The 15,549-nt window shown below is 40.4% G+C and overlaps 1 protein-coding gene across 36 annotated transcripts in view; it reads left to right on the top strand.

Annotated features, from left to right (window-relative positions):
• The window catches only part of ank3a (ankyrin 3a), a 132,542-nt gene that overhangs the window by 100,256 nt on the left and 16,737 nt on the right, over positions 1-15,549 (top strand). For 24 of the 36 annotated variants that reach the window (XM_077239359.1, XM_077239363.1, XM_077239361.1 and 21 more), the window contains 4 exons: positions 196-321; positions 2,629-2,751; positions 3,060-3,086; positions 3,662-3,740. In XM_077239359.1, coding sequence (XP_077095474.1) covers positions 196-321; positions 2,629-2,751; positions 3,060-3,086; positions 3,662-3,740 — 355 coding nt within the window. Of the gene's footprint in view, positions 1-195; positions 322-2,628; positions 2,752-3,059; positions 3,087-3,661; positions 3,741-7,681; positions 14,935-15,549 lie in introns of those variants that run through there. The other 12 variants (XM_077239332.1, XM_077239345.1, XM_077239331.1 and 9 more) reach the window with 2 other exon arrangements.

Below are 15,549 nucleotides of genomic sequence, written 5' to 3'. Positions count from 1 at the left end.
GAATATTCATGTATACACGCATAAGAAAAAAACATGACAGAACATGTACCTGTCATTCAGTCCATATTCATAAAAACACCCACACATTTACATTATCCTATATTCAAACACAATAGCACTTTTCGGATAATTAATTGACAATATAAAGACATAAATGTACAGCTTCTTATGATCTGTCCCTTGTTTCTTTGTCAGATTCTGGAGGGTAAGCCCATTCATGTAGATTTCTACGGTAACATCTCTCCTCTGGCAAAGAGTGGCCAGCAACTCATCTTCAACTTCTATGCCTTCAAAGAGAACCGACTCCCATTCAACATCAAGGTTTGAGAGACAGTGGCTCATTAATCCAATTCTTCCAGCTATTACAGTTTTTCTCAGTCGATTTGACACATTTCTCCAAACTCAGATCACTGCTTTCAAAACAGTTAACGCGGTGATCTGAATACTTTCACAGGAAATGCAAATTTCCTAATCGTTTACAACTATCTCAACTACAACAACTATAAAAGGGGAAAGAAAAACAACACAAAAGTAGCAGAAGAATGAGAAGGAGAAAAAGAGAAGGTGTAAGAGTGAGAGGTGCATTATTGAGGGGGAGAAGAACCGTGGAAGAGGTAAAAAGAGAAAGTAATAAAAAGTAATAGATAGTATAGACCTTATTCACAGCAGTGCCATGACAAGTATGAAAGCGAGGCTGTGAGGGATAGACTTATCGTGTTTTCAACGACATCCGCAGTTAAAAGCTGTATACAACTCCTAGATCACTTATAATTTTACACAGCTCATATTTTCTGGGTTTTTTGTCTACTGAAGTTTCTTGTAAAATTATTTTTGGTGTGTTTCGTCAGCAGAACAATCCAAAAACGCATTAAATAACAGAACAACCCACTGAATAGATGTCTATCCCTCACAGCCTTGCTTTCATTCCCGTTAAAAGTCAAAGATGGCTCTGCTGTGAATAAGGTCAATAGAAAGAGGAGATGGAGCAAGAAGAGTTGAGGATGTAGAAAAAGGGGAAGAGGGAAGAGTAGAGGGAGAAGAAGTAGGTAGAGTGGTGGTCAATGGTATAGTGCAGAGGTCTTCAATCCTGCTCCTGGAGGGCCGCTGTCCTGCAGAGTTTAGTTCCAACATTAATCAAACACACCTGAGTCAGCTCATCAAGCTCTTCAGGATGGCTTGAATATATACAAAGGCAGGTGTGCTGAAGCAGGTTGGAACTAAACTCTGCAGGACAGCGGCCCTCCAGGATCAGGATTGAAGACCTCTGTGGAAAGAGCAAGAGAAGAAAATATAAGTAGACATGGAAAGCGAGGAAGGGGAGATCAAGGTGTGGGAGGAGAGAGGTAGAAGTATAGGGTATAGTTACAAATTAAATAAGAGCCACCCTAATTGACCGTGTTATAAATTATGGTCTTTCCTTGAGAGAAGCTGGACAGAAAGTTCAGCCCAATATAAACGTTGTGCCCCAGTCAGTGTCCCTGGACAAAGAAGAGGCAACATCACTATCTTGCGCTGCCATTTCAACCACTTGTGTTGTGGCACACAATATTGTCTTGGGTCCATACACATTTTTTAAACTCCCTCAATGAAATTCACTTTCTGCAGGGTGATCAGGAGCAAATGGAGTGATATTTTTTTGTTTTTTGGTGTTCCTTCCACCATATTAAAGTTGAGGTACAAGCATGTCAAGGATGGATATTTAGATTTGTGAAAATTCTCTGGCCAGAAGTAAATCAGAGGCAAGATAAAAAAGTAATTGATTCAATGATTGCATTTCATTTGTTTATTTATTTATTATTGTATTATTCTTTGGGGAGAAAACTCATCGCTATGCAACTAAACTCATCATTAAAGAACTTTGAAGAATACGATTAAAGATTAATTCATGTAGTTGTGTATCTATAGATGAATTTGTTATCAAATCAACAAGGAACACACTATTAGTTTTTATGTTAGTATTTATTTTTGATAAACGCATTACTAGAATAAAATGCAGTGCTTCATTATGCAGTGAATATTTAACTGTTTCGCCAACAAGAGTGATTAGTTTGCTTTTAATTGTTTTGAGAGCAACCACAATTATTTGGAGAAATGTCAAATCGATTGAAAAAAAATGTATAGATGCACATACAGAATTTCACTAAACAAGTATAATAAAGTAAATCAGCTATACAGTTAAATCTGGATTTTGAAATGCAAAAATATATAAAGTAAGTTAAGAAGATATAAAGTAAGTTAACGGTGCATTTACAACCCAAATTCCGGAAAAGTTGGGACGTTTTTTAAATTTGAATAAAATGAAAACTAAAAGACTTTCAAATCACATGAGCCAATATTTTATTCACTTATATATAGAACATAGATAACATAACAGATGTTTAAACTGAGTCATTTTACAATTTTATGCACAACCTGATCTCATTTCAAATTTGATTCCTGCTACAGGTCTCAAAATAGTTGGGATAAATTAAATTAAAGAAAATAATTAGTCAACTGGTCATGTGATCTCAACATAGCAGATCCCATGAGCTCAATATAAACTAAAACAGCTTTTGTCGGGCTACTGATATGATTGTAGTAATATGTTAAGATTTTTTGTCATTCTATGTGTGTGTATGGATTTTGTAGGTCAGAGATATGGGCCAAGAGCCATGTGGGAGAATATCTTTCCTCAGAGAACCTAAAAGCGCAAAAGGCCTGCCACAGAGTGCAATCTGCAACCTTAACTTCACACTGCCAACACACAGGAAGGTAAGAACAAACATAAACATGATTCTGTGACATTTCTTCTAGCGTTATCTTGAGTCTTCAACTATTAAACATTGTCACAGAGCTATTTGTGTTGCTGCTTTAGCTGTAACTTTATTTTGCCTATCCTTTTGTCTTGCTCACTTTTAATCTCTCTGCATCTGCATTTTTTACCTTTTCCACTCCCTTACTGTCATCTTTAAACTCCTTTTTCTTACTCCTCTCCCTTCAACCCCATCTTCACATGCTCACCATCCTCTGCTGCTGCCTCTCCATTATGTATTGCTGCAATGCATCGTTGGAAATTGTAGGAAATGGAGTCAGATCCTGATGATGAGGTACATATTTCATAACTTGTCCACCTTTGCCTTTAGTGTGGTGCTTATGTGATCATACGCTTATTTATGTGATTGGTCAAAAGCTTTTTTACCAGGTCATTAGTCAGGCAAGTGCATGCCTCCTTTTTTGTGTTTATTAGTAGATTTAAAGCATTGTTATTTTGTGGCTTATTGGAAAAAATTTTCACATTTCTCTTTTGCAGATTTGATTTTTCTATTTAATTTTATTTCAAAGTGAAGCAATTAGGCAGTTTCACTGGAAAATACCTTTCACACTGTTAGCAAATGGGCTGTGCTTGTATAGTTAACCCTCTCTCAGGAGACCGCATTTCAAAGTGAAATGTAGCACAACATTCCTTACAGAAACTGAAGCAATTTGAATGTTTTACTGATATCCTAAATTAAATGTACCACATCAAATAATTACTTTAAAAAAAAAAAATCTGGGCCAACATTGATACAGTGCTTTCAAAACAATCAAAAGGAAATTATAGTAATTAGCCACTTAAAAGGTCATTGCACTGCGATTTTTGTCACTTTGTTCTTACATAGGATTTTTACTTTTGTTATTGCAGAATGACAAAGATCGACGACATACCTTTGCCTCATTAGCATTGCGAAAGCGCTACAGCTATCTGGCCGATCCAGCATCCAGTGAGTCCTACATTTTCTTTGTTCTTGAAACATCAGCATGACATAATCATACATGTCACACATACACAGGCATCTGATACAGGCATATATATGAAGGCACAGTAATCTCATATCTCACCATTTTCAAAAACAGAACCGCCAGTACATCATGTCTGTGTACATTAGTCATAAACAATTACATTTGTTTGCTTGCTTTTTGCATTTTTTTTTCTTTGTAGTGTGTTGTTTTTCCCATTGTTTGCATTTTATATGATTTGCTACCACATTGTCTACACAGGTTGTGAATTGCCTGGTGTGTTTTTGAATAAACCCATCATTATGTTTTATTGTTATTTATTGTATTATTTTTAAAAGAACTTGCTTGTTTTATTGACAGTTCTTGTAATTGCTCATGCTTAAAAGCCATGAAAGTCAATATCAATATTTTACCGCTTGCTTGCTTGTTTATTTATTTATGATGTTTTTATTTTGTAACTTGTTAAAACTGCCTTAATTGGTCAGATTTATAAGGGTATTAATAAGTAATTAACTAATAGGCTATGTAACACACTCCTTTATTTTAAAATGTAATTATTAATGTAAATATTAATTTAAAACAATGGCATGTATATATATGTATGTGTATATATATATATATATATATATATATATATATATATATATATATAGTAGCGATTGTAATTTAAATATTACATAATTCTTTCCCCCATGTGGGAAAAACTTTGTTCCTGTTCAATCATAGATGTCTTGTTAAATGTATTAAAGTTACCCAGTTGTGATCGGTGAGTGTTATTTTTTCCCCTTCATTTTTGTTTAATATTAACAATATAATAAACAGTGGCAGGTCTACATTTACCCTGCAAGGCTTAATGCACAGATCTAGTTTGACATAAATCCTATTGATTGAATCTGAATGTACTCTTTACGAAGCACAGGTACTTATGACATTTCTAAGCATAAATTAATAGACTATTAATTTTTTTCCTCTTAAAGGTGCTCTAAGCAATGTCACGCGTTTTTTAGGCCGAAATATTTTTTGTCACATACAGCAAACATCTCCTCACTATCCGCTAGCTGCCTGTCCCCTGAAAACACTGTAAAAAAAAACATGGTCTCTGTAGACAGCCCAGGCTCCACAAACGGCAACAAAAACAAACTGGCCCAACCTGGACCATGAAACATAACAAACAGTGTTCCAGCCAATTATCGACAAGAATGATTAGGGGGTTGGGGGGTTAGTGCGCATGCACATGAAGGGAGTGGAGGGGAGAGAGAAGCATGAAGAGGGAAATTAGCTAGAGGAGAGATGTCCTTGAACGAAAACGACTAACATTAAAATTTTATATTCTTGAGAATTTTGATATGGCCGACACACGACCAAAGAGACGACGTTCCGATGAACAAATAACAAAGAATAGGGAAAAGGAGAAGGAACGCGCAAAGTGACTGTTTCAGGAAACACGGAAGAGAGAGGGAGGGAACGGGATGAGGAGTAGGGAGGGTCGAGCTAGCCTCCGTTTTGTTTGACAATACTTTGAACGTCAACAAGAAGTGACGTCAACCAACATCGCTTAGAGCACTATTAAAATCTGAACATATTTTCTTTTATTGTTATTTATCATATTATTTTCAAAATAGCTTTCTTTTCTTTTATTGACAGTTCTTGTAATTGCTTATGATATAAAGCCATGGAACTCAATATCGATATTTACCACTTGCTTGCTTGTTCATTTATTTAGGATGTTTTTTTGTAACTTGTTAAAACTGCCTTGTAATTGGTCAGATTTATATGGTATTAATACCTATTTAATTAATAAGCTATTTAACACACTCCTTTATTTTAAAATGCAATTATTAATGTAAACATTAATTTAAAACAATGGCATGTATATATATCCATGTATACAGTTGTGGTCATAATTAATGGCACCCCTGGTAAATATGATAAAAAATGGCTGTAAAAATATATCTGCATTGTTTGTCCTTTTGATCTTTCATTCAAAAAATTTGCAAAAATCGAACCTTTCATTGAAGTAAAGAATTGAAAGTGGGAGGTAAATCACATTATAAAATAATTGCTTTTCTCCAAAACACTCTGGCCATAATTATTGGCTCCCTGTTATTAAATACTTTTTGCAACCTCCTTTTGCCAATATAACAGCTCTTAGTTTCCTTCTATAATGCCTGATGAGTTTGGAGAACAACTGACAAGAGATCAGAGTCCATTCTTCCATACAGAATCTCTCCAGATCCTTCAGATTCACAAGTTCATGTTGGTGCTTCATCTCTTCAGTTCACCCCACTAATTTTCTATAGGGTTCAGTTTAGGGGACTGGGACTGTAATGGCAGAAGCTTCATTTTGTGCTCAATGACCCATTTTTGTGTTGATTTTGATGTTTGTTTTGGACCGTTGTCCTGATGCAAGATCCAACCACAGCCCATTATAAGATTTCTAGCAGAGGCAGTCAGGTTTTTATTTTTTATCTGATGGTATTTGATAGAATCCATAATACCATGTATCTAAACAAGATGCCAAGGACCTCCAGCAAAAGAATAGGCCCACAACATATAAGATTCAGCAGTATATTTAACCGTAGGCATGGGGTACTTTTTATCCCTGTTTGCACCAAACAAATCTGGTGGGTTTGCTGCCAAAAAACCCTTTTTTTAGTCTGACCATAGAATCCGGTCCCTTTTGAAGTTCCAGTCATGTCTGACAACTGAATATGCTGGAGTTTATTTTTGGAGGAGCGAGGAGGATTTTTCTTGAAACCCTCCCAAACAACATGTGGTGGTGTAGGGGTTGTTTGATATATTGTTTAGGTTTTTTGACCCCCAAGACTCAGTAATCTCTGCAAATCTCCATCTGTGATCCTTGGAGAGTCTTTGGCCACTCAAACTTTCCTCCTCACCGTGCATTAAGACAATATAGACACACGTCCTCTTCCTGGCAGATCCGTAACATCTTTAGTTGATTGGATCTTCTTAATTATTTACCTGATGGTCAAAATGGAGATTTTCAATTCTTTAGTTATTTTCTTACAGCCTTTTTCTATTTTGTGATGCTCAACTATCTTTTGATCAGAACTATATTCTTTGGTTTTACTCATTGTGATGGATTATTAAGGGAATTTAGTCTTTGTGTTTTCTCATATTTAAACTTCCTGTGAAACAAGAAGTCATAGCTAGACAATTTCATGTTCCTAGTCACCCTGGTGTGATAAAAAAAAGGTAAATATTAATGGGAGTATACTTCAGAGATATTTTTACTCGTAAAAAATTCTAGGGGTGCCAATAATCGTGGCCAAAGTTTGGGGAAAAACATTTATTTCATAATGTGACCCCCTCCCCTTCCCCACTTTCAATTATTTTACTTCAATGAAAGGTTAGATTTTTGCAAATTGTTTTGAATGAAGGATCAAAAGATCAAAAAACAATGCAGATTTATTTTTTACAACCATTTTTGATCATATTTACCAGGTGTGCCATTCATTCTGACCACAACTGTGTGTGTGTGTGTGTGTGTGTGTGTGTGTGTATATATGTGTATATATATATATATATATATATATATAGTATCAATTGAAATTTTAATTTACCCAGGCCTAATGGACAGATCTAGTTTGACATAAAACCTATTGACTGAATCTAAATGTACTCTTTACGAAGCTCCGGTACTTATGAAATTTCTAAGCATAAATGAAGAGACTATTAATTGTTTTCCACTTAAAATCTGAACATATTTTCTGAATATTTAGAGCTTGTTATCTTATTTAAGTGGCTGATATTTTACTATAATTTTGCATATCCACCCATTTACCACAGGCATGAGTTACTTTATTTTCCCACTTAGCTTTCCATTGTCAAAAGCCTCCACACTTTCAGTATTTTCACTACTGGTTGTTTCTGGATTTATCCCCTGACTAAATCTTGTTTCTCTTTTCTCTCTTATTTAACTATTTCTGTTTACTTTTATTAATTTGATTATGCTAGAAACAGCTGAAAGAGGCCATAACACCACTCCAAAAACCACGCCGCAGCCTTCTGGCTACGCTTACAAGCCTGTCTTTACGACGCGCACCTACCAGGCCTGGGCGACAAGCTCTCCCGTCAATGTCCCTAGCCAGACCAAGTCTGGTTTTTGCTCCCTCTCCAGCTCCTCATCCAACACCCCCTCAGCTTCCCCACTGAGGTCGGTGTGGTCTGTGAACTCTGCTTCTCCCATAAAATCCATCATTGGAGGGTCACCAGCGTCTTCCATTAAATCTGCCAGCGACATAGCATCACCGATTCGATCCTACAGAACAATCTCCTCACCAATAAAGACTGTAGTTCAAGGTGCTCAGTATCCAGTCCAAGCCTCCCCCACCCTTCTGTCCTCTCCAGGGAAGAGTTCTCCTGATCCAGTTTCACTTAAAGGCCTCACAGGGCTCTCAGCCAGGACCTCTCCGGTACCATCTGGCGGGACCTTGCTGGAAAGATCCTCCATTTCTATGACCCCTCCAGCCTCACCTAAGTCTTCACTAAACATGTATAGCTCAAGTTTGCCATACAAGTCTGTTGTAACCTCAAACCCTCCAGCAACCTGCTCCCCCATTAAAACTGTCCCGGGCTTTTCCTCCATAAAAACCAACACTGATGCATCTGCCAGAGGATTCCTGTCGACCCTCTCCTCACCATTGAAATCCGGCTCAGCCACTACAGCAGCTGCACTGATCAATGGGACAGTTTCCCCGACTAAATATCGCTCCTCCTCCCCAACAACTCATCTTACAAGCACCCTGCAGGAAAGAATTCAAGCCACAACAAATGCAGCAACAACAAATGTGAATGCAGCCTTTGATGAAGTGGAAAAAACATTTAATTCCTGCTCTGCTGGCTACGGCACACTAAAGTCAGTGTCCTCCTCTCCCTCATCCTCTTACCAGTCTATCCGTTCCTCTGCGTCCAACTCACTGTATGCCTCCCTCAGATCCCCTCCCAATTCTACCACATCTGTAACTTCCAGCACTATTACAGTTCCTGTCTATTCTGTTATAAATGTCTTACCAGAACACCAGTTTAAAAAGCTCCCTGAAGTCTCCAAGTCAACAGTTGCTCTCCTGTCCCCCAGAAAGGCCATGCCCCAAGAGGTTAATACCCAGACTCAGTCCTCTTTTGCCAGAACTCTGTCTCCTGTCAAGACTCCCCTGCACATGTCCCCAGGAACACTAAAATCTGCTACCTCTTCATCCCCTCTGTCTAACAGCCAGGAGATACTAAAAGATGTTGCTGACATGAAGGAGGACCTAATCAGAATGTCTGCAATTTTACAAACTGATACAAATTCAAGCTCAAAAGGTTATCATTCTCACTCTAAGGAACATAAAGTGGACGATGAGGAGCCTTTCAAGATCGTAGAGAAGGTAAAACAGGACTTGGTGAAAGTCAGTGAAATTCTTAGCAAGGATGTTTTGAGAGAAAGTAAGTCAAATATTAAAAACAGCAAAACAGAAGATGTCCCAGAGGATGACATAGATGATAATCAACAAAATGAATGGAGATGTCCCCCTCGATATGAAACATTAGCCCCTCAAATGAAAACAAAACCAGTATCTGACAGAGATTTTAACCTTGCTAAAGTTGTTGATTACCTAACTAATGACATTGGCACAAGCTCTCTTTCTAAAATAGCAGAGGCTAAACAAAGAACTGAGGAAGCAAGGAGAGAAGGAGAGGAGAAACAAAAACGTGTCCTGAAACCTGCAATGGCATTACAGGAGAACAAGCTCAAAATGCCTCCAACTAACATGCGCCCTTCACCTTCAGAAAAAGAACTTTCAAAGCTAGCTGATGCATTGTTTGGTCCTGAAATAGCACTGGATTCTCCCGATGACGTCTCCCATGACCAAGACAAGAGTCCGCTTTCCGACAGTGGGTTTGAGACTCGCAGTGAGAGAACCCCCTCAGCTCCCCAAAGTGCAGAGGGAATGGGGCCCAAAGGCCTCTTTCAGGAGATTCCCCCTGTCATCACTGAAACACGCACTGAGGTTGTACATGTCATACGGAGCTATGAGCATCCAGACGATTCTAAGGACCCAGCATTGGAAGATGCTAGAATGACAAAGCGTCCACTGCGGTGTGCAGACACTGAGCCCCGGTCACCTGGTGGGTCCATCAAAGAAAGAGTTAAAGCTTACCAAGCCAGAGTCAATGCAGAGGATGATGTGATGGGCAAAGGCATGCGGGTCAAAGAGGAAACTCACATAACAACAACTACAAGAATGGTGTACCACAAACCTCCTGCTAAAGAGGCTGTATCTGAGAGGATGGAGGAAACTATGTCTGTACGAGACATAATGAAGGCCTTCCAGTCTGGAAAGGATCCTTCGAGAGAGTTAACAGGCCTGTTTGAGCACAAAAGTAGCAGTGAAGGGGCAGATTCATCTGTTAGGCCTCTAGACCCAATGCCCAAAGTTGAGCGCATCATTGAGGTTCACATCGAGAAAGGCAACAAAGCTGAACCAACTGAAGTAATTATCCGAGAAACAAAAAATCACCCTGAGAAGGAAATGTACATATTTCAGGGCAAAAGTGGCATGAAAGAAATACAAAATAGGATGGGCAATGAGCAACAAGACAACATAGAAGCTGAAGAATCTCTTCCTTGTTATCTGGACTCCAGAATACACATGCCTGTCTCTGTGGAGAATGATAAGACCTTGAAATTGCTTAGTCAGCAGTCAGTAGAGTACCATGATGATGAATCATCCGAAACTAGGGGAGAATCATACAAGTTTGCAGAGAAAATGCTCCAGTCAGAAAAATGTGACTCTTCCCATTCAGACTCAGACGAATCTGTAATTGACAGGTCTCGATACTATGGTGAGGGAACACAAGGTGGCTCAATTAGAGAATTCATGCTAAAGCCTGATAGGTCAGGTAGATCATCAGATGATGACAATTATGACAAACTCACTTTGTTGCAGTATGCTTCTGATCCTGATAGTCCAAAAAGGTCTATTTGGATGAGAGTTTCTGACGACGGGCAGAATAAAAGCAGAGAGAAGCAAAAATATGAGGACAGAGTAGACCGAACTGTCAAAGAGGCAGAGGAAAAACTTAGTGAAGTCTCACAATTCTTTCGTGATAAAACTGAAAAACTGAATGACGAGCTTCAGTCCCCTGAGAAGCACCGCAGACAAGATGCAAGGGAGACTCGTTCTGGGCCCAGCTCAACTTGTAGTAGCCCAGAGAGGTCAGTTCATAGAAATGGGGGGACTGGAGAGGACTGGAGCAGAGACAGGTTTAGGGATAAGTATGGTTCCCATGACAGAAAATGTGCCAGTCTGCCAAGCAGTCCTGAAAGACGGGTCTTGCTTCAATGCAATGATGACCCAAAAAAGGGGGACTGCTCATCTGCTAGCAGTGCAAGTGAATCATCTAAATATTTCCAACCCTCATCATCTAAGGTTAGCTCAGTAAGAATGAAATTTGAATCAGAGGCCCAGAAACAAGATAAAGGTCCACAATGGGGACAAACTTCAGGATCCCCCGTAAGGAAGCTGCAGGAAAGTAAGCTACCTGTTTACCAAGTTTTTGCAGGGGGGAATCTCCCAAAGTCAACAGAGTCTTCAGAAAGTGAGAGAAGCCCCCAAAAAGATAGTGAGGGTGGCCAGAGTTATAACGTTAGAAAGGCTCAAGCGTTTGCCCAAAATCAGAGTGACAGACAGAGAAATAAGTCAGATAACTCTTCACCAAAACATCACCAAAATATTTACAGCAAGGAGCAAATTGTCAATGAAGACAGGAAAATATACAAAACTTGGGAAAACCATGGCAATGGGCAACTGAAAGGCCAAAAGACAAAGCTCACCCATACCCTAGTGCATGATAGGCAAAAAGATGACTCACAGAATGAGCAGCACTCACTGAGTGATGGAAATACCACACAAGAAGAAACAACTAAAAAGATAATTTACACAGAGTTGGTTATTCGAGAAGACCCTTGTATTGCTGAAAAATGCAATGGTGCTCTAAAAAAAAACTCGGAATCACAAATTCCTGTTAGGGTGTCGTCTAGTTTTATAGATCATCATCAAAGTAGTACTTTAAAGTTAGATTCCTCCATTAAATCTGAAAGAACAGGGTCTCACATACCCAGAAATAGACAGCACCCTAATTCAGGTGCCAGCAAATCACCTAGTGAATTGTCATCTGTAGTGAACTCAGATTCTAGCAGGCAGATTGTTAATATAGTCTGTAATGGTGTCGATGATAACCAAGTTGAGTATATTGAAAAAGTGACCCCAGGTGTCACTGCGAACATTAAACCTCTTCCTGTGTATGTCAGCATTCAAGTAGGTAAACAGTATGAGAAAGAAACTGCTACTGGGCAGCTGAGTACATACAAAAAAGTAGTAAGCCATGAGAGCAGGACAGTGCATGAAACACGTGGAGCGTTTTATTCTGTTAAACAGAAACAGCTGCCATCTCCACAGGGAAGCCCTGAAGATGACACGTTAGAACAGGTGACATTTATAGACAGTTCAGGGAAGAGTCCGGTAACTCCTAAGACACCTACCTCTGAGGAGGTCAGCTACGACCTGAACTCCATGGCTCCAGAGCCTGTCATTGGTTCCATGGCTGGCATGCCTAGCCCAATCCCAGAGGAGTCTGAGGAAGAAGAGCAGCCTAAGACATTCATTTTCAAGGAATTACCAGCAGAAAAAGCCAAACCTGCCACTCAATCATCAGAGTCTTCAAAAAGAAAACAAGACTCGTCTGGAAAAAGATCAAAAGACAAACGGATAGCTTACATCGAGTTCCCTCCACCACCACCTTTAGAGACTGAGCATGGTGACCCTGAAAAGAGGGGGTCATGTCCTTCCTCAGAAGCTGAAACAGAGATGATAGAGGTAAACCTTCAAGAGGAACATGACAGGCATCTGCTTGCAGACCCAGTAATCAGAGTCCAGCCTCCTTCCCCTCTCCCACCTGGAGCTGACAACAGTGACTCTAGTGATGATGAATCTGTTTTTCACCCTGCCCCCCTTAAGAAGTACACCTTCAAAATGGCTGAGGAGTGTGAGAAACGTGTTAAGCCTAGGAAACCAGAGAGAAACGGCTCACATCACAAGGAGTCAGGTATCAATGGCATTGTGAAAGGAGAAGAGGTAGAATGTGAACAGAATGGAAATGATCAATCTATCACTGATTGCTCTTTAGCAACAACTGCTGAATTTTCCCATGATACAGATGCCACTGAGATAGATTCTCTTGATGGGTATGACCTACAAGATGAGGATGATGGACTGAGTGACCCTAAAACATCCAGCATGTCGAATGAGGGAAAAGCAGGAGATCGGTCTTTCAGCCAGAGTAAACTTGAAGTGATTGAAGAGGAGAGCACGCCAAATGAGGAAACAGGGGAAAATGCACAAACAAAGAGGTCATCAGGGAAAAAATCAGACAATGGGAAAGAGGATAAAATCTATTCTTTGGAGGGAAGACTCCCTGATAGACAAGGTTTTGCCGACAATTATTTTCAGCACCAACTAGAAGAGGGCATAAACACTACCTTTAAAACTGTGGCTACTAAAGGCTTGGATTTCGATCCATGGTCTGGTAATGTGGGAGAGGAGGGAGCTTTTGATGCTAAAAACAAAGACGAAGATCCAAAGCCCTGTGCTTTGTCAGTGGACGACAAATCGCAAGCCACCACACCGGATACCACTCCAGCAAGAACCCCAACAGATGAGAGCACCCCAACTAGTGAGCCCAACCCTTTCCCCTTCCATGAGGGCAAGATGTTTGAGATGACCCGCAGTGGTGCTATTGACATGAGCAAGAGGGACTTTGTTGAAGAGAGACTTCAGTTTTTCCAGATTGGTGAGCATACATCAGATGGGCAGTCAGGGGACAAGGGGAAAGGGGGCAGGAGTGCGGGGGTAGTCACCTCTCACTCAAAGGCAGGGGAAAGAGCTGTAGAGGGGAAGGTAGAGGAAACCACAGATATAACACCATCCAGAGGCAACACAGTGCAGGGCAGTGCTGACTGCCTGGACGCACCTCCATCCGTTGACACCACCTCATGCACTGTCACAGCCTCCAAGGTCGACCCCAAATTACGCACCCCCATTAAGATGGGCATCGCAGCTTCCATTACTATAAAGAAAGACCCTGGCTCAGCTGAACTGACTGATGTTAAAACTGAGTCCTCAGACAGTCAGATGCCGGAATACATTAGCATGGAGTCTCAATTAGCTGAAAGTCACTTTGATAGCACTAACTCTTCCCCGACGGGCAGAAAAGATTACCCCTTAGAAAACTACAATAACAACAATAACTTAGAGTGCTCTAATGTGCAGGCCAACTACATCCAGTGTGGTAGTGTAGTTTTCAATTTGCAGTCATCTTCTGAACCCACCTTACAGAAAGCTAGTAGAATTGAAGCTCAGTTTTGTAGGGAGTCTGTGGAGAGACTGGAGAAAGCTAGCACTCAAAGTCATCAGACTAAAGTAGTCTCAGAGAACAGGCAGCAAAAGTCTAGACTCCCAGTCAAGGCAGCCGGCTTCAGTTTTAACACACACAGTTCAGGAAAGCAGAAGCCCAAGCAGGTTGTGAGGCCAGAGGCAAGGAAAGTGGATCCCGAATCCATAACGCCTGAGCCCAAGTCTAGAATTCCTGTCAAGGACATCAAAAGAAATGGTGCAGTTAACTCAGCTGTCACAGCTCAGGTAGTTCCAAGGTCAAGTAAGCCCACAGACTCAGCGAGATCAGTCCGACCAGTAGTTCCCTCCAGGTTGCCTTTCAAAGAGAGGTCATCTGGTGCTTCTGGTGTTTCGGTTAGCGAGGCAGGTAGAGGCAACTTTAATGAGGTGTGTAGGCAGTCAATTGAGTTCTTAAAGAACGTTAGTGGAGAAGCAATAAAGGTGGCTGACCGACTTTCAGACGAGGAGAAACAGACACAGGGAGAGCAGTCGCAATCGGAGGAGGACAGCAGCACATCACGAAGCACCTCACTATCGGACCCCTCTCAGTCCCAGCCCTCCCTCTCCGCTGGCTCCTCCCTAAGGGTCACACCCTCGAGGACAAAGGTCACAAGGGCAGCGGGCAGTGAGAGGAGGAGGAGTAGGCGGACTGGAGGAGGGAAGGAGGGCAGTAAGAACGAAGGGGCTCGCAGGTCGCCCCCCGTCGCGGAGATCAAGCCTAGTTTGTAAAACTTTATTGAAAACTTTACTTGATCCTTAGTTGCATGAGCCTTTGTGACTGATTGGATTGCCTGTGGCGTGAACAATAGCTGTCATTCTTGTCATTCTCTCATCACTGTGCTGTGTGACTGTACTGTACCGTACTGTATCTGTCCCTGTCAGATCTCCCCTTCTCTCTCCCCTACCTTCCACAAATAATTGATCATAATAAGGGGTGGGGCACTGAACAGTGTATCTGTGCTGGGTTGGTTAAAGGAACGTTGTTGAGGAATTTATATCTGCTTCAGTGTTTGTGAACTTTGTTAGATAAAATGTACAATACTATGTTGTCTGCATGCCTCATCTCAACAAAATCAATTTTTTGTTAATATGTTGTTGTTGTTTTTTATACCATTGTATAAACTCATAGTTATTGCCTGCATAGATTCTGTAGAAAATTGGTTTTACATATACAATCAGAGCACCAACTGTGTAGCTGGAACATTGTAGTTCACCATCTGTCTGTCCTTTCTTTTCTAGCCAAACACAGTACTATTCCAAAAACGTCTGAGTTTTTCCGCTCCTGTACATGGCCTCTGTTGCAGAAAAATAGTTTTGTTAATTTTTTCCTTGTTTT

The sequence above is a fragment of the Siphateles boraxobius genome, unplaced genomic scaffold (genome assembly GCF_051911475.1).
Source record: "Siphateles boraxobius isolate OS27281-9 unplaced genomic scaffold, OSU_SipBor_1 22, whole genome shotgun sequence".
Lineage (NCBI taxonomy): Eukaryota > Metazoa > Chordata > Actinopteri > Cypriniformes > Leuciscidae > Siphateles > Siphateles boraxobius.
This window is presented reverse-complemented; position numbering and strand designations above follow the sequence as displayed.